Source organism: Trachinotus anak, unplaced genomic scaffold (assembly GCF_046630095.1).
Source record: "Trachinotus anak isolate AG129_WGS33_773 ecotype Australia unplaced genomic scaffold, CSIRO_AGI_Tana_v1 ptg000019l, whole genome shotgun sequence".
NCBI classification, from domain to species: domain Eukaryota; kingdom Metazoa; phylum Chordata; class Actinopteri; order Carangiformes; family Carangidae; genus Trachinotus; species Trachinotus anak.
In genome coordinates, this window is record NW_027273870.1 from 27290873 (window position 1) to 27315944 (window position 25072).

Genomic DNA, 25072 nt, shown 5'->3' on the forward strand with positions numbered 1-25072 from the left:
TCAACCCCTCCCTCCAAAAAAATGTCTCACCTACTCACAATGTACTACAACTTACCAAAAAAAAAAAAAAAAAAAAAAAAAACTTCCTCCCCATTCATCTTTCTACATCTTCGCACATGTAGAATCTGGTTGGTTTGTAATTTATCTCTCAAAGCTTTCTGCTGCATCCTCATTGGTCATGTGTGCCCCTGACCCATTCCTTACCCCCCAGTCACCCGCTCCCCCATGACTAGTCTTAACCCTTGACCCCAGTGCATGCGCTTTTCTGGATGATGACCTTTTAAACTCTTTGATAACATAGTGAGGTTCATTATTCGTGTAAAATGTTTTTTACATAATACACACACTTAGATTCATAGTCAGTTCTCTTGGAAGCTTTAGAAAATATTTAAGTTTAATTCTAGGGACAACACAATAGTTCATTTTCTCTTGATTTATTCTATTTCTTCCTGGTCACAGTATTTGAGTCATCTCTAAAAATTCAGGTGGTTTGTTGATAAAGAAGACTGCTTATCTGTTATGCAGGCTTCCTAAGTATGGAAACAAAACTTTCATTTGTATACCTGGATCTGGTTCCAGATTAAGTATACTTGAATTAAGTATACCTTAAATTAAGTATACTGGGATCTGGTTTGAGATTACGTATACTTGAATTAAGTATACTGCAAATTAAGGATCCTGGAGTCTGGTTCCAGATTAAGTACACTTAATCTAAGAATGCTGGGATATGGTTACAGATTAAGTATACTTAAATTAAGTATAATGGGATCTGGTTCCAGATGAACTATACTTATATTAAGTATATTTAATTTATGTATACTGCAAATTAAGTGTACTAGGATCTGGTTCAAGATTACGTATACTTAAATTTACTGGGCTCTGGTTCCAGATTAAGTATACTTAAATTACATATACTGCAAATTTAGTATACATTAAGTAAACTGGGATCCGGTTCCAGATTAAGATTACTTAAATTATGTATACTGCAAATTAAGTATACTGGGATCCCTGTATACTTAAATTGGTGGACAAAACTGTTGCCAAATATTCCGCCAAAGGAGACAAATATGAAGGTTTAGTTTCTCTGCTAAGGTAGCCTGTATAAGTAAGTATAAGTGAGTATAAGTTAATAGCATTTAATATTCAGTCCATTATCTGCAGCATTATGAAAGTACACGTTTGTGTTATCATGACAATATTAGCAGCTACCTGCACCAGTTTATGTTAATTTTCTATCACACTCTAATTCAAACTGTAAAAATAAAAATCTCACACTCCTTTTAGTGCAATTAAATAAGTGAATGTCTGACTCAGAGTTTATGATGTGCTCTGCACCACTGGCCCCTACTAGTCTGCATGTAGGCCAGTTCTTTCCTCAAAAAGTGTGCTGCCATGCAAAGCCATGTCATGCCATGCCATGCCTGCACCGAGGCTGCTCGCTAGTCCCTCCTCTCCCTCCTCTTCCTCCTCATGCTCCTCTTCCTGCCTTGCCTGTCAACCACAAAATGCCAGGGCCTCACCAGGGAGTTTGGCTGTTGTACATTAAAAATATTCTCTGTGACACTGTAAGGAACCAAAACACAGAGTCCAAAAGAATTTAAAAGGCTCGTAGATTTAGTTTCCACCTCTAAGAATCTTTCATTTTGTTTTTCATTTTTATTATTCTTATTCTTATTAATTTTTTTTGGCAGGCAACCAGACTCAATGTTCTCTGTGATGGATTTTACAACACAAGGAAGTCTGGTTGAGTTTGCCTGTATTTGATAAAAGACAGCAAAAATATCAAGTTGTAGGAACTAAAATGTGTAACAACACTGGTATGACCCTTTAAAATGAGCCAATTCTAATGAAGATGGAAATCAGTGATTCATGGAGCTGAGTCCATCTTGAGGGGCCGATGGTCTTGGAGCTAAATCTGTTCTCTGAGATGCCAAGTTTGCTCTGGTAAAGAAAACATTTTTAAACATTTTCAAGAATCATGTTCAAACAAAACAGTGTCACAGAAAATGCCAAGCCATGCTCTTTCTGCCAAAGGAGTGTGTGTGTGTGTGTGTGTGTGTGTGTGTGTGTGTGTGTGTGTGTGTGTGTGTGTGTGTGTGTGTGTGTGTGTGTGTGTGTGTGTGTGTGTGTGTGTGTGTGTGTGTGTGTGTGTGTGTGTGGTTGACAGGCACAGTGCACTGTGCTCCATTTTGTGTGGCCTGCTTGCCCCCCTCAGAGATCAGTGCATTTGGTTCTCTTTAAAAAAAAAAAAGCGTTCTGCTGTACCAGATTGGATGAAGACCTTTAGACTCTTTGAATTATGATTTTCCTTATTTCCTTCTCTCTTTTTTCTTTGTTTTCTTCCTTGTTTTTTTTTTTACCTTTTCTTTTTCTTTCTCTCATTTATACTTGTGTCTACCATTATGTTTGGAGTTGGTTTAAGTTTTGTTGGTTTTGACTTCCCCCTCCTCTCTCTCTCTCTCTTTGTCCTCTCTTTCCTCCGCTGTTGTTTTTTGGTTTTTGTGTTTGGTAGAGGGAGGTTGTGCACTTGTCGTGTGTGTGGTGAAAACTGATTTTGCCCTCCCTCTGTGCTGTAGAACAACTTCATCAACCTGAGCTTCCTGAGGCTGTTCAGGGCAGCTCGCCTCATCAAGCTGCTGAGACAGGGAGAGACCATTCGCATCCTGCTGTGGACCTTTGTCCAGTCTTTCAAAGTATTCAGTCCTCAACAGCTACACACACATACTGTTAAATAACAACACACTTTATGACTCTGACAACATATTTCCTGTTTTTGTCACCTGCTCTGATAGGCTCTGCCATACGTGTGTCTGCTCATTGCCATGCTCTTCTTCATATATGCCATCATCGGCATGCAGGTGAGGACTGACGACCTGCTCGTCAGATTTTTGAGTTTGATATGACTTTGGATTTATTCCTGATGTGTGGGATTAATGGTACATCTGCGAGGGTGTGTGCAACATTTACACAACAGTAAAACTATCAATACCCAAATAAAACTCCAGTATTCTAAAAATGTACTTCGTATAGTAATATTAAATATAATATTAAACAGCATTTTAAAGGTCCCATATTGTATAAAGTGAGATGTCCATGTGTTTTTTTTAAATTTTTTAAAAATTATTATTATAAAGCAGGTCTAGGTTCTATATTAATACTGTGAAAGTATCAAAGCCTCAGTCCACAGAGAAATGCACACAGCCTGTATTCAAAAACTGAGCCTTAAAACTAGCCGTTAGGACTTCTGTAACTTTGTGATGTCACAACAAAGCAGTCACTGCTCTCAGCTCCAGAGAGAAGCCTGAGAGAGGAGATGTAAAACTACAATGAGATGGTTTTTGGTTCTTAAAACCACAAATATATCTTCTGATGGATATCAACACTATCAATCACCCAGGAGGAAAAGTGTAAAATATGGGACCTTTAATGTTGTAAGTCATTTTGGGGAAATATCTCCATTTTAAACAAAAACAAAATGTAATGTAAAATGTAACTGGTGTTGTTTGTGTAGTTGTTTGGTAACCTGGAGTTAGATGAGGAGGGAGAAAGTGCCATCAACGAGCACAATAACTTCAGAACCTTCATCATGGCCCTGATGCTGCTGTTCAGGTGAGTCCTCCAGCTTCTCCTCTTCCTCTCTGTCTGCTCACTGTTTTAGAATTTACTTTTCCTGAATTTCTAAATGTCACCTTTTTTGTGGCTGCTCAAACCACAATGTGTGTCCCCACCTCGTGCAGGAGCGCGACCGGAGAGGCGTGGCATGAGATCATGTTGGCTTGCCTGGGCGGTAAAGCATGTGACCCGGCCTCAGGGAACACAGAGCCCGAGTGTGGCAGCACCTTCGCCTACACCTACTTTGTCTCCTTCATCTTCCTCTGTTCTTTCCTGGTGAGGAAAAAAAAACACAGAATATCCCTTTAACAACTTCACTTCATCAAAATGTGTATTTATGTGTTTTTTTTAGATTAAAAACAACATATACTTTGTTATGCTAATTTCCACATCTCATACTGTACCAGTAAGCTTACATAGAAACAGGTAGGGAATAATAATTTTAAAACAAACTTCCGTTCCTCCTTTAAAATTTTCAAATGTGGGATTAATTGTCACATTCTGTGTGGCTCATGTGCATTAGAGCCTAACTGTCTCATCCACTTCACACAAATCTTTAAAACTTTTCCACACAAAGTGTAATAACTGACAGTGTCTGCCTCATGAGTTGTCCTTTCAACACTTTCACAGTCACGTCTTTATTAGTAGAGGTCTATGGGGGAAATGCTGGACACAAGGTTGGACACAAGGGAAAAACCAGCTGCGAGATGACTCTGTTTTTAGATGCATGGCTCAAAGTCATGTGTTTGTCCCCTGTCTGCTGCATATACATATCAGTGTTGTACAAGTTCACAAAGGTTAAAATGAACTAGTTCACGTTCATAGTTTACAAATTTGAATTTGAAGTTTAAAATCACAACAAATGAACCACTTCACAGTCATTTCTTCAGTTTTTTAGAAGTTTTTTCAGTAGAACCTCCTACCCACTCATCCCAGCTGCAAATCACTGCCACTTCTCAAACTACATGAATTACTGTTAACTACTCTACAGTTACAGACAGAGACTACTTTTAAAAGATAAGAAAAACCAATGTAAGTATATGTTTTATGTGTATATGCTGTGAGTTGGACTCAGGTGAAGAACCTTTGTGCCTGCTGGTTCATGGTCTGCCCCTTTCTTAATGACATCCTGTGATCATCATTCACTCGCAGATATTTCTCAAGAGTGGTTGGATCATATGTTGGATTCTGTACTGATTAGTTCTTAAAAGTCCTTCAATTGTCATATGAAATGACGTCAGCCCAGTGCCGTCATAAAACCAAAACAGTTTTCTTATGGTGTTTTTTGGCAGTTTTTTGCAAACAGTTTTTTGGTTCCCTATCGCCACCTTCTGGTGTGTGAGCATCGCTGACTCTGGTGAGAGTGAACGGCCCCCATTTATCCTGTTTATGCACAACACTCCATATAAGATATCTCAGTTGGTCTCAGAGCAGATATTTGTATATAAGAAGCTGTCGTCAAATTTAAGAGGCTCAAGTAACAATAACAAATTCTCGAGGCCATGTCCAACATTAGTCTGTGTGTATTTGCCTCGTCCTCACTCCAGATGCTCAATCTGTTTGTGGCTGTCATCATGGACAACTTTGAGTACCTGACCAGAGACTCCTCTATCCTGGGGCCGCATCACTTGGACGAGTATGTAAGGATATGGGCCGAGTACGACCCCGCTGCCTGGTGAGTGGCACATACACAAACATACACACACTCACTGTACAAGTCACAGAAAACAATACCAAAGCAGAAACACACACTTGAAGCAGCAAATATACAGAAACTGTAACTGATGTGTAGCTTAAAAGTGAGTTAGCAAACATTAGCTGAGTCTACACGCGTTTCCTGCTGAATGTAAAGTGACTCTTAACCACTGACTTTCTCTCCCGTCCTGAAAACGGGACAAAGACCGATGTCATGACCTCGTCCAACACGTGTTATGATGTAACAGGAACTGCATCATGTGATGACAGAAGTTAGAAGTGGGTCGGTCAAAACCTGGCCTGTCTGAGCAAAGAATTATCCAACTTTCTCCCTGTCTTTCTCTCTTTCTTTCTCTATAAACTTTTTTTTACCTTTCTCAAATTGCACAACTTGTGCACAGTTGAGATGAATGTAACCCTCTCCTTTTCCTCTTCTCCACTCTGTAAGAAGTGTGTGTGTGAGAGAGAGAGACTATACATGAAAGCAAGGTGTGCTGCACCTCTTTTTCTTAGTGTAAATAAATGCTCTCTCCCTTTCTACCTTTTCTTTTTCTTCTTCATCATCTTATCTCCTTCTCCTTTTATTCTCTCTCTCTCTCTCTCTCTCTCTCTCTCTCTCTCTCTCTCTCTCTCTGTGACCTGTGTGTTCCCTCTCCTAACTTTCCCTCCTTGTATTTTTCTTGCAGCGGGCGCATACATTATAAGGATATGTACAGTTTATTGAGAGTTATCTCCCCTCCCCTGGGCCTTGGCAAGAAATGCCCACATAGGGTGGCCTGCAAGGTTTGGACCAAACCCCTAAAGCACAAACTTAAACGCAACCTGCTCGCCTTTAAGAGACTGGAATGAATGTCGCTCTTTATCACTTTTAAAACAAATTCTTTCCTACTTCAACTTTTTTTATTTCATTTGGTTTGACTTTTTCTGTTCGGGTTTGTTGCATTATTCAGTTGTTTTAATCTCATTTCACCATTGAATCATTTTTTTTGGGGGGTGTTTCTGTTGTATATGCATTCTGACATGACAATGAGAATGTTTGGGACAATGCAGACATGCACACACACACTCTTGTACACGCTCACACACACACACACCGGTAGCGGTGTGTGAAGCATGAGGTGGTGCACTGCACTCGCTATTGTCTTCTGACTGAACGCTGGGAAAATGACACAGATGTGTTCACTTTGAATTCAGTATTATGTAAACACTAGAGTCTGGACTCCAGTCAGCCATTGTCTTTTATTTCTGCTTGCTGTCTAATTTTGCCTGGACAGAAAATGGTCGAGCAATGCGCATTCTTGTTTGGGTTTGGGTTTGGGTGAGGGGTGGGGGTTACTGTAGTGCAGAGACATACGCAGAGAGGGCTTGGTCCGAATACTGTCGCCACACTAACCTTCGTAGCTGTTAGCTAGGCCAGTGTTTTGCAGCCATGTGTCATCAAGGCTCAAGAGACGCAGCAGATTCTGATGATAAACACAAATTAAAGGTCCCATATTTTACACTTTTGCTGTTGTATTTGAAGTGTTGATCTCCATCAGAAGATATATTTGTGGTTTTAAGAACCAAAAACCATCTCAGTGTAGTTTTACATCTCCTCTCTCAGGCTTCTCTCTGGAGCTCTAATAACAACAGGTCAGTCAGCCAATCAGAGGAGAGGCTCTGAGCCCCTGTTCTGATTGGCTGACTATTTTGTGTTTGAATAAAAATAGAGCATATTTCAGGTAAACACTCAGAGAAACCAATTCCAAATCCAAAGGTTGGATGGTGGGTCCAGGTGGGCGGGGCTTGGGGTAGGGCTTAGAGCGGTGACTGCTTTATTGTGATATCACAAAGTTACAGAAGTCCTGACAGCTCGTCTTAAGGCTCAGTTTCTGAATACAGGCCGTGAGCATTTCTCTGTGGACTGAGACTTTGATACTTTCAAAGTATTAATATAGAACCTAGACCTGCTTTATAATCAAGAAACACATGGACATCTACCTTTGTACAATATGGGATCTTTAAATAAGCTGCTGTTGGGGTTGGTTTGAATGAAAAACTGCTGATTCTTGTGCCTCCATGACACATGTCTATGAACCACTGTACTGTAATATTAATCTTAAATTTTAAAGCCATCATGTGTAGTTTTTACATGAGATTATAGAATCTTATTCTGATTTTTTTATATAACCACCAAAGGACAACATTTTTAAATCCTACTCATGGTGGCTTTAAGGATTCAAGGTATCAAAACAATTGTTAGGCCTGTTACAAATTCTTCATAAAGAATGCACACACAGTGTTGCAGGTAATGTGCATGGTGTTCTTTGCAAAATAAAACAGTCCTAAATTTGTGACAAATTTTAAAAACTTGCATTTATTTTCTGCAAAAATAAATAAAATCCACAATTTGTCATCTTGTATTCTGAACCCACAGGGATGTACTGTAGCCTAGAGTGTACAATAAAACAACATCTTCCTTCTCTTTGGGCATTTTTATAATAGATGCTGCACTGATGTTACTTCCCCTGTGTGGATTTGTTATGTAAGCGGAGAGCTGGTGTATCCCACATGCTTGTGTTGGCACACCTTGAGTGGAGAATGTAACAGGCCTTATGGTAACAGTTCATATTCATTGTTACCTGAAATACTATAATAATGTGGCCAAACCTGCTCTGTTTGTGGCTCTGAAGAAGGAAAGGGGCAGGGTGTGTGTGTGTGGTTCAGGGCAGGGACTCTGGACATAAAAAGGTCTTGTGTCCACCAGGTACCTCTTCATAACTACCTGTGCTGACAGATGCTTGTGGGAAGAATCACTGGTCATGATACCTTTAATCGTCTTATGGTGCTGCAGTCTCTGGCTTAAAGAAATTAAATGGTTAAAGGGTCAGATCATCTAAATCATCCAAAAAAAATATATTTTCAGTTTATCCTTGATTATATGAGACGGCCCCCAGTAAAAAACGAGCCCATAGGTCGTCTGTGCAGCAGGTTATTATGACCCACAGTTACGTTTTGTTGCTAGGCGACATCTAGTGGCAGGAGCAAAAGGAAAAGTGTGGTGGTGTAGTATGTAGAGCGACAAAGTCCACGTCAGGAGGAGGATTAGGTGGATGGATGAGTCAACAGAACACAGGAATATGACACAGCAGATCGGTGTTTGATACCCATGTGAAAGTAGCAGCTTATGTTGTTTCTATTATCCGTGACTGTTTGTTGTCATTATTGTAACTATGACAACAAAGATCGTCTAATGTTGAGGAAGTACTTATTTTAACCCAAATCACCATCTTTTCCTCAACCTAACCAAGCCATGACCTTTATTATAGAAGCCATGGCGACGGAGGTAGGTACACCACTCTTGTTTATTATTGCAAACATGACAACCAAGGTCTGTTTATTTAAGGTTTTTATGTTATGTCCACATAAGGAACAGATAAGTAGGTTGAACCATACGTCATCTGAAAACACATGCAGGACTTTTTATCATTTATTTCAATTGTTATTGTGGTTTTTAACTGATTTAAAACAACATCTGTCTCTGGATGTAGATGTAGTGTGGTGCTGTGTTGAAGCTGTACCACTCTTCGTTTAGCTACAGTGTTGGTCATACTTCCCTATGGTTGACAGAGCTGTTTCACACGCACTGTTGCACTTAGATGAACCAAAATATAGAAGGTTCACTTGGAGACGCCCACGCAGTCCATGTGTCTAAGACCTACAGCTTCACACTTACTGTTGAATCTGTTTACAGTGAGATCTGTGGATTATGTGAGAAATACTGTTTTTATTCACCGTCATTGTAGTTGAAGCGGTGGCAGAAATCTTGGGGTTGTATGTAGCATCATCAAATAGCCAGACACCACAAGAGGAGAGTGACAAAACATTTGTTTGTGATGTGGATGAACTGACCCTTACAAAGCCAAGACCTAGCTGTTAGCACTGTTGGGGTGTCCCAACCCTTCCATCATCATCAGGGAGGGCTCCCATGAGCATGTGAAGGCACAGCTGAGAGCAGAGGTTCCTGGTGGACACGCAGCCTCAGTAATGGACTGCATTGACTTGTCATTGTGACTCACTCCGATCTCTGCAGCGGTGCTTTTCTTTGCCTGCTAGAAGCCCCGCTGCCAGTTCTATCCGAGCGGCGAAAGAGGGCAAAGACCAAAAAAAACAAACCCCAGATCCCCTTTTCACCTCGCATAGAACGGTATCTCAACAACAACTAACTAAACTAAATAACACCTCCTCCTCCTCCAACCCTCCCCTTCTTCCCCAACCTTTCTCCCTCCCTCCCTCTCCTCTCCCGTTCTTTATGATATACCAGACTAGAAGCCACGTAACACACCCCCTCGTTCTCTCTCGTTCTCTTTCTTTCTCTCTTTCTCTCACCACAGCAACCACATATCCACAGCGATCAAAACAATAACCTCTGTGTATTTGTTCCCCCCTCCCTTCTTCCTTTCCTTTGTCGGTTTCTTTACTTTTCTCCTCATGTCTGAAACACACCTCTGTGCGTCTACGTCCTCCCTCCTCCTACCCCTCATTGTTTTTCTTTCTTTCGTTTTCATGTCGTCCGTCTTCGTTTGTTCTGTCTGGTGTGTGTGTGTGTTGACGCGCGGGTGTTTGAATTCATGTGTGCATGTGACGTGTGTGTGTGTGTGTGTGTGTGTGTTTGTGGCCACCCCAGCGGCCGGATCAGTTACACAGACATGTATCAGATGCTAAGACACATGTGTCCGCCGCTAGGCCTTGGGAAGAGGTGTCCCGCCCGGGTCGCCTATAAGGTAGACTCGCCCACCCCCACCTTGCCCCTCCACCACCACCAACCCACCTCCTTCTCTCGCTCCCTCCTCCCATCATTCTTTTCTTCCCTCTTTCCCCTCCCATCTCCGTTCTTAAACCTCCCCATCGCTGGGGAGGAGAACCTCTCCTCTCTCACCTGCTGAAACCTCCCCGAGCCCTTCCTCCTCCTCCTCCTCCTCCTCTTCTCTCTCTCCTCCACTCTCCCTCCCTCCCTGCCTCCCACCTCCCAGCGGTGTTCTCCTCATTGTCTGTTAGTGGTGGTTGTGGTGGTGGTGAGCGCTGTCCTCTCTTCTCTCTCTCCGACCGCGGGGATGGAGGGATGGGCTTTTGTCGTGCAGTGAAGTGAAGTGATAGTGGAGTGGTAGTCAATCCTCTTTCTTTTATTTCCTCCCGTCAGGCCGCAGGAGTAAAGGAACGGAGGAGGCTTTGCCAGTCCCTCTGCAACCTGCACGGACGCATGCACGCACACATACATGCACACACACACAGCAAACGCAGTCAGAAAAACAAAGAACAGGTCTGATGAAGCATTTCCCCTTTTCTGTAACAAATTAAGGAACTTAGAAAGCAAGAAACCTGCCTTTGATATTTTTCATAGCATAGCATATTTTACTCCATCTTGCAGTATAAGTACATGAAATATTAAATAAGCTTCCATGGTAATTCCGCTCTACGGCCACTTTTGTTCAACTGTTGTTAAAGATAAAATAAACTCAAAATTTAAGGCAAAAAAATATAATGTATAAATTAAACATATTATCTGGCCACATGTGTTGCAGGTATGATTATTTGCTGTACATTATAACAATGACATCATGTTAATGATGCCAAAGACCAACCAGTTGATGGTGGTCATCACTAATACACTATGTGACCAATACGTGGAATCATGTGTGCTTAAATCTGAAAAATATATAGTTCACGCTCACTATTGTTCCACAATATGAATCACAAATAATTTTTTTCATTTGGAAAATCTCTAGTTTAGAGTCAAACGGCATCTTTTTTAACCAGGGTTATATCTACACAGTGCAACTATTTGCTTACGATGCAGGTACAGAAGGAACGGCAAGGATGTCTGTCTTCAGTCCTCTGTGTCTCTTATTCCTGTGGATGGCACTATAGTGCACACACATGCCCACATTACCACACATGTGCACATACAAATAATAATAATAATGCATAATAAAATTGTTAGGAAAAGTACTGGCCCTTCTAGTTTTTTTGTCTTTTTTTCAAGAAGCCTTTTTCTTTTCTTTTTTTTTTTCTTGATGCCCAAGGAAACTTCAGTATCTTTGGCTTGTCTTTTTGTGCCTCAGACCACCAGGGTAAAGATCTGGGTCGAGCATCTCAGCATTCGCTGTCACTTTGTCTTGTTGTCCACTGTTTCTCTCCTCTTCTGTCTATCTCCTCTGTCATTTTCTTTCTTACTGACATCCAGATTCAGCAGATTAGAGTTGAAAAGATAATTCAGTGCCTTAGGTGCTTCAGGAAAGAGCAAAGAGTTCCTGTAATGTTGCTGATTGTGCTTGTGAAAATAAAAGCACCACCAAAGAGGCAAATATCCCGTCATCGCCAATTAAGAGTGTGAAGTGTGTGCATCAGCTGTAATAAAAATAATATACTTAAGCTAACGTCTTTGCTTTTATCTCAACTTCTCAGATGTAGGGCTGAATAGAATACAGATACAATCTCAGTTTTACTATTGCTATTATTGGAAAATGACTCATATTCTTATTCAGTGCCTTCCTTTAAGAAAAATAAACATGACATGCATGAAATATATGAAACAATAATGTATAATAATGTAAAATGTGCTATATTTTTATATAGATCATGAATACTTGGTTCGTATGGACAGATTTTGGTCTGTATCAAAGAAGCACTATGACAGTCTCATAAAAAAAAAAGATTCAGACGGCCAGGGATTCATATGTCATATAACCTGAGTAAACGATCTTTTCAACTTGTGGGGATGCAAAATAAGGCAAAATAAACTTGACCTTGTCAGTACAGAAAGTAAGAGTTTGCATTAGCACAACCACTATCACTGTGTCAGCCACTGCCAGTTACAAGCTAACAAACTGCATAAACAAATAAAAGATGCTAACTACGCTAACCGTTCAGATATGTCTGCTAGTCTCTGATTCTGGTCTCAACAGACTCCTGATCTGAGTATTGTATGTTGCAAAGAAAATATTAATCATATCAGAGGATTTTTACATAGTTCAAAACATGTCTAGAGAGGAACTTTAACTTTTCTCAATGATTAGTCTTTATACAAATCCTTTGTTAGGACAGATTTATCGTATGTAGATGCACCTTTGACCACAACCTATAAGACTAATATTGCAAACTCTCCATTGTGTTAATCTTTCATTGAATCTGGGTGTCAGAGCCCCATTTGCTCTTATCTCTATCTTGTTTTCTACACTTTTCTTTCTTCTTTTCTCCTTTCTCCTCCTTTTGCTCTCCTCTTCACTGTCTTTTCCTACTTTTGGCCCTTTCATCTTTTACTCATTTCTGTTCTTCTCTCTTTTTTCCTACCTGTCAATTTTCTCTCTCTCCCTCCCTCTGTTTCTCTGTCATTCTTCTGTCCTTCTACCTTTGCACCCACTTGTCTGTCAGCAATCACTTCATCCTCATTCCTTCATAGCATCCCTCTGTCCATCAAAGCCTGCTCTGTCTCTATCTACACTCTCCTTTCTTTCTTTCTTTCTTTCCAGAATGTCAACTTGTCTTGGCAGTGGCCCCATCACATACTTCAGCCATCAAAGCCTTCCAGTATTCACTGATACAAAGTCCATTAAAGGACCTTTTTGAGATCAGAAAGTCCTCATGTTTTGTCTCAGCATAGAGAGGGGAAGGTTATACATCTTTAACCTTTTTGACACTGATTACCCTTAATGTTTAGACAAAGATCTTGATATTCCCTGTAGTGCACTCTAGGCCTCACCCTCAGTGGAAAAAGTAGTTTTTATAACAGTGTATCGCTACGGCACCTTGGTTTTTGAACTTCTTAGTAAACTTATGTCAGTGTTGTTTTTAGTCCTCGTCTTTATCTCTTGTCTTGTTCTATAATTTTCAGCCTTCCTCTTCTTCCTTTTCTATCTACACACATACACTAAATTTCTCTCTATTACCTCCAGTTGAAACACGTTCTCTTGATTCCTCTTTTACTCTTTCAGTGTTTTCACGATCCTCCTCTCCCCTCTCATTCCCTTTTTTATCTGTAACTACATCTCATGACCAAACTTAGACTCACCTACTTTAAGTCAACTAACTGCTGTCCCTACCATGTGTCCCCTTTGATAGACCCCCCTCCCCTTACCTAACAGTACTACTACAACAAAGTCTGGTTGGTCCAAAACAAAAAACAAACAGAACATCAATCATCTCTTTTTGATCTTCTCTATGATTTTTTTTTCTTCTTTCAGGGAATGCCACAACTCTAATCCTCTCTAACTCTGAGTCCCCTTTGAGACACTGCACCCGTTTGGCATTGAGAGAGATCTTGACTTGATATGAAATACTACCATCGCTGTCCAATTTGACTTTGATTAAGGGAACCATGAATGTAAAAATATAGAGAGCAAAAGAAAAATATCAGAAATTAATCTTTCAATCAGTAGGATCAATCCAATTAGATTGAGGATACTCTCTTTGCGCGGATGCACGGCTGCTTGTATTGTGAAAATGGGTTTTAAGGGAAATGGGCTGGGTAGGTGGGAAGAGTTGGGCTTAGATAATGGGAGTGTAGTAAAGGCATGTTGCATGCTCTGTGTCTGGGTTTGTGGGATTTTACTAGCTGGGTGTGTTGTGTGATGCTGCATGCAATACCCCGCACTCTCTGTCGCATGGCTATGGGCGACATCGTGCCTGCCTGCCTGCCTGCTGCCTACCGAGCGCTGTGGATGTTGGCCGATGCCCTCTGCCTGCGGTACACTTGGCTTTGGGCATGCCCGACACTCGCACACACTCAGGAACACACGAGCACGTACACAACCCCACCGCCATTGTATTAGAGTGCTTGCCATCGTGAGTGCCCAACGCTCATGTTCGTAGGTAAATCCGATGGATGCCAACTGGTCAGGATAGGAACGGCAAGCGGCTCCAGGTGGCCCGGCTTGTTTCGTTCTATCTGCAGGTTTCTCCATTGGTTTTACCTGGTATAGACATGTAAAGACAGGGAACCTCCTAACAGGTAGGGGGAGCTCTATAGCAGATGCCTCAGTTAAATTAAACAACAGCAGTCTCCTGAAAAATAGCAGAATTACACCAGTGATACTGTTATTGTTCTCCAGTCAACCTATTTTGTCTCCAAAGGACTCCAATTAAGCGCCCTTAATTGCAGTCTGTGCAAATAATTGTGTGTAAGTGGGTGGGGAGGGATGTTGGGGGGTGGGAGGGGGGTTGGTGTATGTGTACTGTTATATATATCTATATCTCTATGTGTGTAACAACAGAGATGTGTAAATGCGCCAATGCATTCACACATTTAGGGAACATGGGCACAGGTTGGGTCGGAGGCCATTTTGGCTCTGATTGTTCTTCCTTGTGGTTCTCGGCTCTCACAGTTGCTTAGCAGCAGATGGCCCTCATTGGATAGCTGTGCTGTCACGTAGAGTATCACTGGAAATACAGGAGACGCAGGAACTCACCTTTCTTTCCTCAAGCAAATGCTCTTGCACTTGCAAATGCATGCATTAGTAAAAATGATCCAAAACGTGTGCAGCAGACTAAACACACAAACGCTCAATAGTCACTTAATCCAGCACACATTTATCAGAGAACGACCAAAACTCAAGTGCCTCAAGTTGAAATTCACTGACTTGACTTATTTTGCTACATTAATTATATTAATTATATTATTATTAATTATAGAGGCACTTGATCATCCTCGCCTGAACACTAATATGTCTCAGGGCACATTAGATAAAACCTGGATAAATCCAGTCCAGCTCTAATTGGCTGTTGTCTATGGAGCTCTCTCAACCCCCACCCCCAACCCCTCACCCCGTCCCCCTTCCTGGAGGTTCAGGCACACCACCCTTTAGCAAGGACACATCCCTTTCTCATCCTCTCATCCTGACTGGCTCTCCACAGAGGCTGCTGCGCATGGATCTGCCGGTTGCGGATGACAACACGGTGCATTTTAACTCCACCCTCATGGCTCTGATCAGGACAGCATTGGATATAAAGATTGCGAAGGGTACGCTCCTAAAGTACTATCACCCCTTTATACTGTTCATCTCAGTTACTGTCCTGCCTGACATTCCTGGGTAATCCATGGGTATGACTCTCAGTTTCTGTCTGTTTCTCTTCAACAAGAATTATTTTATTTATTGCAGCAAATGTGACAAAACTCTGCCACTTCTCACACTAATAAATTGCTTTTTTGTTTTGGGTGTATGTGCATATGCGTGAATGGTTAAATATATTTCTTTTTGGGATTTTGTGCCATTGTGCCTCCCTTTTGGTCTGCACCTTCTTTGCCTTGTGTTTGTGTGTGGTGGGTTTTTGCATGTATGGATGTATGCACAAATGTTTGATGCGTGTGTGTGGTTGCTCTGGGCAACGGGTTGGGATGCCCAGGTGGTGCAGACAAGCACCAGATGGATGCAGAGCTGAGAAAGGAGATGATGGCAATTTGGCCGAACTTATCGCAGAAGACCCTGGACCTGCTGGTTACACCACACAAGGGTAAGTTGTAGGAAAACAGCGCATAGTGGTGTGTATGTGTCCGATCACCAACTCACCAAGAGGACAGCTTCTGCCAGTCAGTGTCATTCACTGCTTCGCATCTCCTGATCAGGCTACTACAACAGAAACTCACATACTGTACATACATACATAGGTTTCTATACATACATCCACCAGTGTAGATTCTGTACATCCACGCATCCTTCCAACACTGTGGTCCAGAGCAAAATATCTCAAAAGCTACTGGCCAGGTTGCTGTGAAACTGGGTATAAAGATTGTATAAAGAATGATTTTGGTGGTTCCCTGGCTCATCGTATAGCATTGCCATTAGGTCAAAATTCCCTTTGACCAACACCTGATCAATGACAAGATATGTAAAAATCTCGGGGTTAAGATTTTCATAATGTTGGCTGTCAGTATTCGTTGTCTCCAGGGCATGAACCCAAGTGGTTTTGGTGACCCCATGATTTCTAGCATTGCCTTAGAGCCACTTTCTGCTCATGGACACTGTAGCAATTGGGGAGTTGTTATTGTTCTTTATCCCCATATTCTCACAGTTTCTTGAATGCCTAATTCAAGGTGCTCTGTGGTCCTTGTTACTGAGAACTCAACATGACCACTTACTGGGTTCCTACCCATGAACACAACAATTTGTGTCTGTTGGAAGACCCGCTTGTACCCAGAAGGTACTGTTGCAGCACAGATTGTACTGGTAAAATGATTTGTTAGTTCTAGGGGAAACAATTACCACTACACCTTAAGGCTATACCAGCTACTAAGAGGCAACATCATATGAACTGAATGCCTTGGTTGCTAACAATAAGAACGGAGGCTGGCCTAGATGAACCGTGGTGAGCCTGCATAAAATTCTCTGTATTTCACAGTATACTGGAAGTTTAAATCTGGCCTCTGTGGCAAGACTCCTGCACTGGCCTACCAGTAGCCATGCGTTTTATGTCAACTGATGATGATTTGTTTGCCATAGCTGAAGAGGCTACAGCAACTATTGCAGAAAAACCTAAGTACTGTCCAAGAAAAGTGATGCTTCATATGAAAAATAAACTCAGCATTCAGAGGATGGATTACAGTCTAAAAAAAAGAAAGGGATCAACAGCAAGCACAAACGCTCATTACCATTTGTGTGGCTTTTCCTCAGTGGACAGTGCTGTTTGTGTAATTACTGTCACTGCCACAAGGGGGAGACAAATTCTCCGCACTGCAGGTTTACCAAATAGATACAGACAGGCAATAAACCAAAATATTTAAGGGATGAGAGTTATCCTCCACTGTCCATCACAGGCTCAACACAAAGTTCCTCACTATACCTCTACAGGCTCGTATTTGCTAAGACCTACCTTCTTGATGTTTGGCAGCCAAGCAACAGAACAAATGACAACCTTTGACTGTAACAGGACCACTACTGGGTACTGAACCCTGAGCTCTACAGTGGTGCCTTGGAATTTGGTCTCTACACTACCTGCATACCCCAATAGCCCAGTTTTGATAAAATTTGGTATTTGACTATACGGCAGCTTGTTCCCTCATCATTGGCGTTTACAGATAGACATCCCACAAACAAGTGCACCGTACCATACATGTACCATAGGCTCACCAGCACACACTTAGCTCATATCACAGTGGAGCAGCACAGTAGCAGACACACACCCACACTGCTGATCTTTCTATCCATTCGGTCAGTCCTGGTATCAGGGGGTGCCTGCTATAGAAGATCCTCTATAGAAGTCTTTTCACTACAGGAAGAATTTAGAAGCAGATAAATTAGTGAAATATATCTAGGCTGATAAGTTAATGTAAGATATGACATGATTGTGATGAATGACAATTTCCAGGTAAATCTGTTCAGAATAAGTGATTCTAGTGCTAATGTGATAACGTGTAAAAACTAGTATGATTATGCATGTGTAGCAATAACTTCACATTGCTTTGTTAAATGCATGGCATTTAATAAGATTTAAGACATGCACTGTCATGTCTTATTGTCTAGTAGTATAATAAGAGAATAAGATATGTGTGGTCATATCTTATCACACACTAGCATCAGTTTTAATGCTGGAAGACCTGTAGCCATGCCACTTTGAAAAGGGCACCACTCATTCAGTAATAAACTCAGCTGCACAGTGAAGTTATTTGACAACCAAAACAAAGCTCAATATTTTTCTGATTTTAAATGTTTACATGTTTCATCCAAACTCTGGGGATACATGTCCAGAGTTTTTAGAAAAAAATTGAGCTCCTGTTTTCCAGGCATCATTTGACTGAGGTGTCTATGTCTTTCTTAGTGAGGTGGCTACCTAGTCCTCAGCCTTAATATTAGGTTAAAAATAAAATATACTCAAGTTCTGATATGGTAATAAGAGAATGTTATTTGATTAAGATATAGGTACAGCATCTGCCTGTGAAAAGACTATTGGCCTTGTTTTGTTAATAATTGTACAGTGTTGTAATATTGTATTTGTCTGTTGTATACCAGCGAGTGAGTTCAGCTCTGTTTCAACTGAGACTTCACAAGGAATGTGTAGACAGTGGTTCTCAATACAACAAAAGAGCATGGTAGTTTCTGTTTCTGTATTTTCTCAGAGGTAAATCAGAAATCTGCCTGCCGCACTTACAGTACTCAGAAAACCAAACAGCCTCTTTCCTTTATCTTGCCTTATTATACATATATGTGTCGTCTGAATAAATGTTTACAACATGAGTTTCATACATGAAAATTAGAATAAAGATTATATTATCAATGCTGCAAATGGGCTTAAGCTGTAAATTTATTAAATCTATGAGCCAATGAGAATGAAGTTTTGTGACACGGAGTGTGCACATAAGCAGAGACAATCCTAGACTCTAGGGGAGCCCCAGGCAAAGAAGCCCATTAACTAAACGCCTCACATGCAGACAATCAGTGGACACTACAATTTACAAATGTTTCCTGAAAGACTCACATGCAGGCTACAGTACACATCAACAGGGGCCCCACTTGAGGGGTTTTGGGCCAACAGCAGTGTACTGTATAGTGTCTTTATGGGAGGTTTAAGGGGGTTTATAGTTGTCATAGCAAAATGTGCCATTACGAGGGGCCATCAGGGGCCCCTTTTCCCTTTGAGTGCCCCTATAGGACTTACTCAATGAAGCAATGAAGTATTACCTTGTAAATACTCCTCTGTGAGTCTGGGACATGTAATTACATATTGTGTTGGGGTTTTTTGCTCACAATTGTTGGTCACCACTGACCAAATGTTCTGACATTTGACATTCTGAAACTGACCTTTGCCAACTGAAGGTTGAAACACCGGAACCCACTACATCAAGAATTGAATGTTTAGTTTAAAACTCATGATTTTGAAGCTCAGGTGTGTCCCTCCCTCCTTGGATTGACATGAAACAGAGTTGTCCCTACCGCTGGTGTATTCTGCATGTTATTGTGAATTTTCTCTGTCAGTGGTTTGTGTTTCAATCTGTGTGTGTGTGTCTCGTCCCCCACTCCCATTCCCCCCACGGCTCAGGGTCCCATCTCACTCGGGTCTAATCTTGCAGGGTAACTTGTCATTTTCTCAGCAGCCACAGACTTGACGGTGGGCAAAATCTACGCCGCCATGATGATCATGGAATACTACCGGCAGAGCAAGACGAAAAAGCTGCAGGCCCTGCGAGAGGAACAGGTAGACTCCATCCCAGAGAACTTCCCTCAACGCAACCTCTACCTGACCCTATTTTTGATGCTGCTCCCACAAACCCTTAAACTGAATTTTGCCTTTCTCCTCCCAAATATGGATTTAAAACCATAAGAACCATCTCTTATAGATTTAAATCCTTTAAAAATTCTCAGCAACACTTCCACACAAACCCCCCTTCCTCAGGGGATACCATCACATGTTTATCCAAACCTTACCTCCCTCTCAGCCTGTGCTCTACCCTTTATTAGCATGCTACCTGAACATCTACCTCGTCCTTTTACCAGCACCTCATTGCTCCCTTGGCCAACCATATTCTTTTGACCATGCTTGCTGACAGAGATATCCAACTATTTTACTGTTGCTAGCTAGTTGGCAGCCTTTCCCTTCCCCACTGCTTCAGGTCTTCTTTTCTCTTCACCATGGGCTGTTTGACCATGGTGAGGACGATTCACTGTTATGGAGGGTTACTAATTTTCAACTATATTTTTTGTTGTCATTAATGTTTTGCATATTGATGATGATGATGATGATGATGATGATGATGATGATACCACATGGCCTTATATTTTGTTCAGTGTCTGTGCTCTTCCCTTCCTGTCGATGAATGCCTTTGAGATGCACTCGCTCCCACTGTCTATTTTCAGTCCACACTGTGGACGTGTGGTAAACATCTCTCCACTCATGTGATACCTCCTGTTCACTCCACTTGGTTTGGCACTTGATCTTAAATTTGGCGTGATCTAATTCGCTAATGGAGTGGAGCCAAAATCGTCCATATTGACTGAGATGGGATTTCCGTTTTGCAGAACGAAGGAGTGCATTGGTGAATGGAGAGTATGTTAGTCAGCCTTTTTTTTTTCTTTCGAACAGTGCAGCCCTCCAGTTACAGTATGTGTTGGTATGTTCCTGAATGCAGCCATCCCATTGGACAGAATGGACAGGTCCACACAGGCTCTCTCAACATCAGCAATGCACAAGGACTTTAACCAGTCTGTGTGTTTGTGTGTTTGTCCCACCATCTTTCCAGTATCTCCTCTCTTCCACTGTCATCTTTGTGTTTGTAATGCAGTGCCACTTCAAAGAAAGAATCCACCCAAAAATCTCATTATATTTCACAATATTTTTATTTGATAACTCAGAAAACAGTCAGCCAATCAGAAGAGCAGTTCAGATCCTGTCTCCTGATTGGTTCACCGACCTGTCGTTACTAAAGCTCTATAAAGATGTAAAACTACACTGAGATGGTTTTTGATTCTTAAAACCATAAATATCTCTTCTTATGGATATCAACACTTCAAATAAAACACTGGAAAAGTGTAAAACATGGGACCTTTAAAGTAGGGATGAAACAATAATGGTATCTAATGTAAACATGAAAAACTATTGTATAGTGTTACTGTCATTATGGTAGTGATTGACAATAAACATGGGAGTGCTATACCTCCTTTGCACCATACATGTGGATTAGCTAAAGCAGCATCTTTTTATCATGACAGAAAGTGGAGAAAGCAACATTTTGGCAGCAAAGACAGGTAGATATGTAACATGATTGTTGTCCTTGTCAGAAAGTATAAACTACAGAGATCCTTCAGGTAAAATGGCTGCAGAAAAGCCGCCAGCAGAAAGCTGTTAGAAAGTGCTTTAAAAGGCAGGAAAAAGGCTGCAACGTTAGGTAACCACGACCAAGAATACCACCCTGATCACATAACAGTGTGGAGAACCAGGGGGTGGATTTTTTCTTTAACTCCTCATCTGTTGTGCTCTTCTCTCTCCTCCTCCCTCTGTGTATTCCTCGTGCCAAGTCATGTCTCAGTTGTCAGTGTTTGCTGAGCTGTTGTTGTGTCTCAGATGTGTTTGTTGTCTCCTCTTTGTCTGTGGTCTGTCCTTCTCCTGTTCCCTGGCTCTGTTTTGGTGTCGGTCGTCTGTAGTCCCTCGTTCCTGTCTCCCACGTCGTCTCCGTACTTCTGATGCTCTCCCTTTATCCTTCCAGGAAGAGATGAGACCTTGACTTATCAAGCTCTCCCTATTTGGTCAATCCAGGTCGATTGTCACCAAGTTTCTCTAACCAAGAACCATTTTCTCCAGTCTGTGTGTTCATGTGTCTGTCTGACTGCTGCAGTGGTGGGTGGGATGTTGAGTGGAGGTTCCTGTGACCAGTGGCTCTGTATGTAATCAGTCAGGCCAGAGACCATGCGCTGATACATACGCCACTGCTGAAACATGCTCCATTAAAGCCGGCGTCTGTGTTAGATGTTCGGTTTTCACATTTTCACCATAATCCATCTAAATGTTTGTACCATGAACTTTCCCAGGATGCATCACTGGGGCTAACCAGCGCCTCACCAGACTGTCCAGAGAACAAACTTGAGCCATTCCCCTCCTCAGCACAGGAGATGACGACTGAGCAGGATTAGAAAAAAGTTCTGACAGGCTGTGTTTCTCTGTCTGATCATTTGTGTCACGTGTTCAAGGAAGGAGATAGACGGCTTTCAGTTGGACAGTCAACAAGTCGTACACTCATAACAGCCACCGATTTGTTTTTGAGTTTAGACAATGTTGGCTTTTTAGGTTATGTCCACACTGCTACGTTTACTCCTGCCATCCACACTACTCCAGAGTTTTCAAGTCTTGAAAATTGAGAGTTTTAATTTGAAAACTCCAGGATTGAGTTGTAGTCTGGACGTTGATGGTCACTCCCTGATTGGATCTTAGCTACCTCGACTAGCAGTGGTGAAACAAACCTGAATAACATATTACAAGCCTTACTAACCTTGTTGTCTTTGCTAGCAGCTGTAGCAGATTTAAATTCTGCATCTTAACACTACAACTGTCTTTGCTGTTACTCTTTTGTAGTATTTTCTGTAATTTATCAACTGCAGATTAGAAAATCTAATTCCTGTTTACACTGGCTCGCACGTGCCAAGTGTACATGAATGGTCATGTATATGTGCGTGTTCAGGTGCGATTGTATGGACGGAGATCGTTTTCATTTTAAAACACTGTTTCAAAATGAAAACACAATAGTGTGGACGTAGCCGTAGTTAGCTAACCAAAGTTGGCCAGCTAATGACCATCTGTGGCATATTGTGAACACATCTAATGTACAGTGTGTATGTCACACCAACATCAGATAAATCTTGGCCCAAGTAGAGGCTTTACAACCACATCACAACAGTCTTGTCCATGATGACAATACAGACATTTTTTACCACAGATTTAAGAAGCAACTGCAAAGCCTCTATTACCACCCTCACCGGTCAAATAGTCGCTCTTGCTAAACATCTGTTTGACTGATAAAACTAATTTTTCTTATGTACAGTGTAGCCAGACAAGCTTCCTGTCCAGCAGCTCAGCCTCACGTGTCTGAGGAGGTTTGGACGTGTATCTGTTTCTGAACAGGCCTCGATCCATCTGCACTCATGTAGCATTCAGCCTTTAGCTTCCAGGCTGTGGAGGGACATGACACAAGCTGTGGCAGTCATGAACCAGCGCCTTTAAGCCACTCCTGAGAGGACTCCATTACCCAGGATCCCCTGGGAGCAAAGCTGCCCGACCTCTGACCTGTCTGACGGAAGCAGAAGTTGCTTTTTAATACAGCTGGTTCAGGATCAGATGTCTACTTCCCACAAAATGGCATTTTACTCAAAAAAAAAAAAATCTTGCCACAAACAATAATTTTTGAGTAAAATGTCTTTTTAATGATGTGTTTCATGAGTATGGTAATCTGGTCCAAGACCTGTGATTTAAGAGCAATTTTACCTCAAATGCCAAAGGTATAAGTCCCCCTCTGACACAGATCTGAGATCAGCTTTCCCTCCTTGAACACCAATCCAAAATGACATTAAAGGAAAGAAGTTAAAACATCCTATACTCAGCAGTGCCCCCTTTAAACACCAGTTCAAGGTGGGCAGGAGATCCAAGATCTGTAGTCTGCTTGCCAATGGCGCCCCCGTGTGGGTGCATGCTGCGAGTGCATCCTGTGTTTGTGTCCTGTGTCTGCCCCCCCTGAGTGTGCCTGATACCAGCCTGCAGGCCATGTCGTGTATCTCACACAGAACCGAACGCCATTAATGTTTCAGCGCATGGAGCCGCCCTCTGAGGGAGGGGGCACGGATGGCCAGGGGGGGCAGGGCGTGAACGGCCTCCCCAGCACCCAGCCGGACAACATCAACAGCATGTGAGTAGACTGGGGAGGGACGGGAAGCTGCATGTAGTAGTAGTTAGATGCATATATAATGTACAGTACATGCTCTGTATATACATATACTCAGTGTACATCATGTTTGCCCCATGTTTTTTATTAATATTACATAATATATCGGCAAAGAATTGATGACTTCTTTGCCAGAATTTGACACAATAATTGGCTGCTGTCGTCTTTGTTGTTGTGGTGAACTGCGTGGTGCCCAGAACATTTCTCATTGCCTCTGGCTGAATGTTGAGTTTGGTTTTGTTATGAAAAATCCACATTTCTCTCCCCGATCACCAGCTCCCCACGGTGGGAGACGGTGGTCAGTGTGTGAATATTTGACAGCAAAGTGAACATGATGTTATACAATAAAACAGACCTTGAATATTAAATTTAAGTACAATCACACCAGTGCTGGGGGGTCACTTAAAATGACGCCAACACTCACATCAACAGCACAATAAATATACAGTCTGCATCTCTGTGATGCATTTATTTGTCTTCTTGTGCCAGCTTCCTTTGCTTTCGGCTTTGAGAGCCTTTGTTTTTCAGTGATGTTCTTTCTCTTCTCCAGTTCTGTGTTTTATTTCTTCCACTGCCAAAGGCCTCCTTAGTTTCATTTGAGCATCAGTTACATGGGCAAAGAAAATGTCCTTTGCAAATTTTGCTAGGGTGAAATTGAACTGAATTGGCAGTGTTGCAATGGTTTACAAAATTATGATAAAAGTGACTGAGTGCAAAAGTGTACTTGTGTGTTTGTTAGTTTGAAACCCTCTTGCCGCTTTTCTGACAGTTAGTCAAAAAAGAAATTGTCACCTATTCAACAACCGTTTGTAAAGACATTTACTGACTGAGTTTTATTTGAGTGGTTAAAAATACCCTATGACTCTTAGTTCACATTTTTTCATTGGGGATAGTCCTGATTTGTAATTCAGGTTTGTGTGTGTGTGTGTGTGTGTGTGTGTGTGTGTTTGTGTGGGTGGGTGCCAGACCTCCTGAGGGTGGCATGACTGAGAGCCAGTCGTGGGTGACGGCCAAAGCCCAGGAAATGTTCCAAAAGACGGGTAACTGGAGCCCGGATAGACCCTACCCCGACGATCTCCACAACAACCGACACAACCCCCAGGTATGATGAATACGCATACACACGTCGCCGCCATGGTAACGCACAGATTCAAGCCCCCGACAGTTTGCCTCCGACCACACAGGTTACTCTCTGGTGTTGTAACAGGAGCCGGGTGTAAACAATAATCTTTATGTGTTGGGCTCAGCAGGAAAAGATTTTTTTTCATCAATGAAATTAAGTTCCTGAACCAAACACCCACTTTAATGCCCATCCTTAGATAAAAGTTGGAACAATCTGCGCCTGTAGATCTTAACACTCTCAGTATTATTGAGCTT

General features: G+C 41.8%; 1 protein-coding gene across 1 annotated transcript in view; it reads left to right on the top strand.

Moving 5' to 3' along the window:
* Positions 1-25072, top strand: part of LOC139636087 (voltage-dependent P/Q-type calcium channel subunit alpha-1A-like) — a 105517-nt gene that overhangs the window by 60377 nt on the left and 20068 nt on the right. Inside the window, exons 32-42 of the mRNA XM_071503773.1 lie at positions 2577-2693; positions 2793-2858; positions 3512-3609; positions 3738-3888; positions 5160-5287; positions 5994-6090; positions 15196-15301; positions 15685-15792; positions 19364-19467; positions 23538-23659; positions 24662-24797. Of these exons, the coding sequence (XP_071359874.1) occupies positions 2577-2693; positions 2793-2858; positions 3512-3609; positions 3738-3888; positions 5160-5287; positions 5994-6090; positions 15196-15301; positions 15685-15792; positions 19364-19467; positions 23538-23659; positions 24662-24797 (1233 nt within the window). The remainder of the gene's footprint in view (positions 1-2576; positions 2694-2792; positions 2859-3511; positions 3610-3737; positions 3889-5159; positions 5288-5993; positions 6091-15195; positions 15302-15684; positions 15793-19363; positions 19468-23537; positions 23660-24661; positions 24798-25072) is intronic.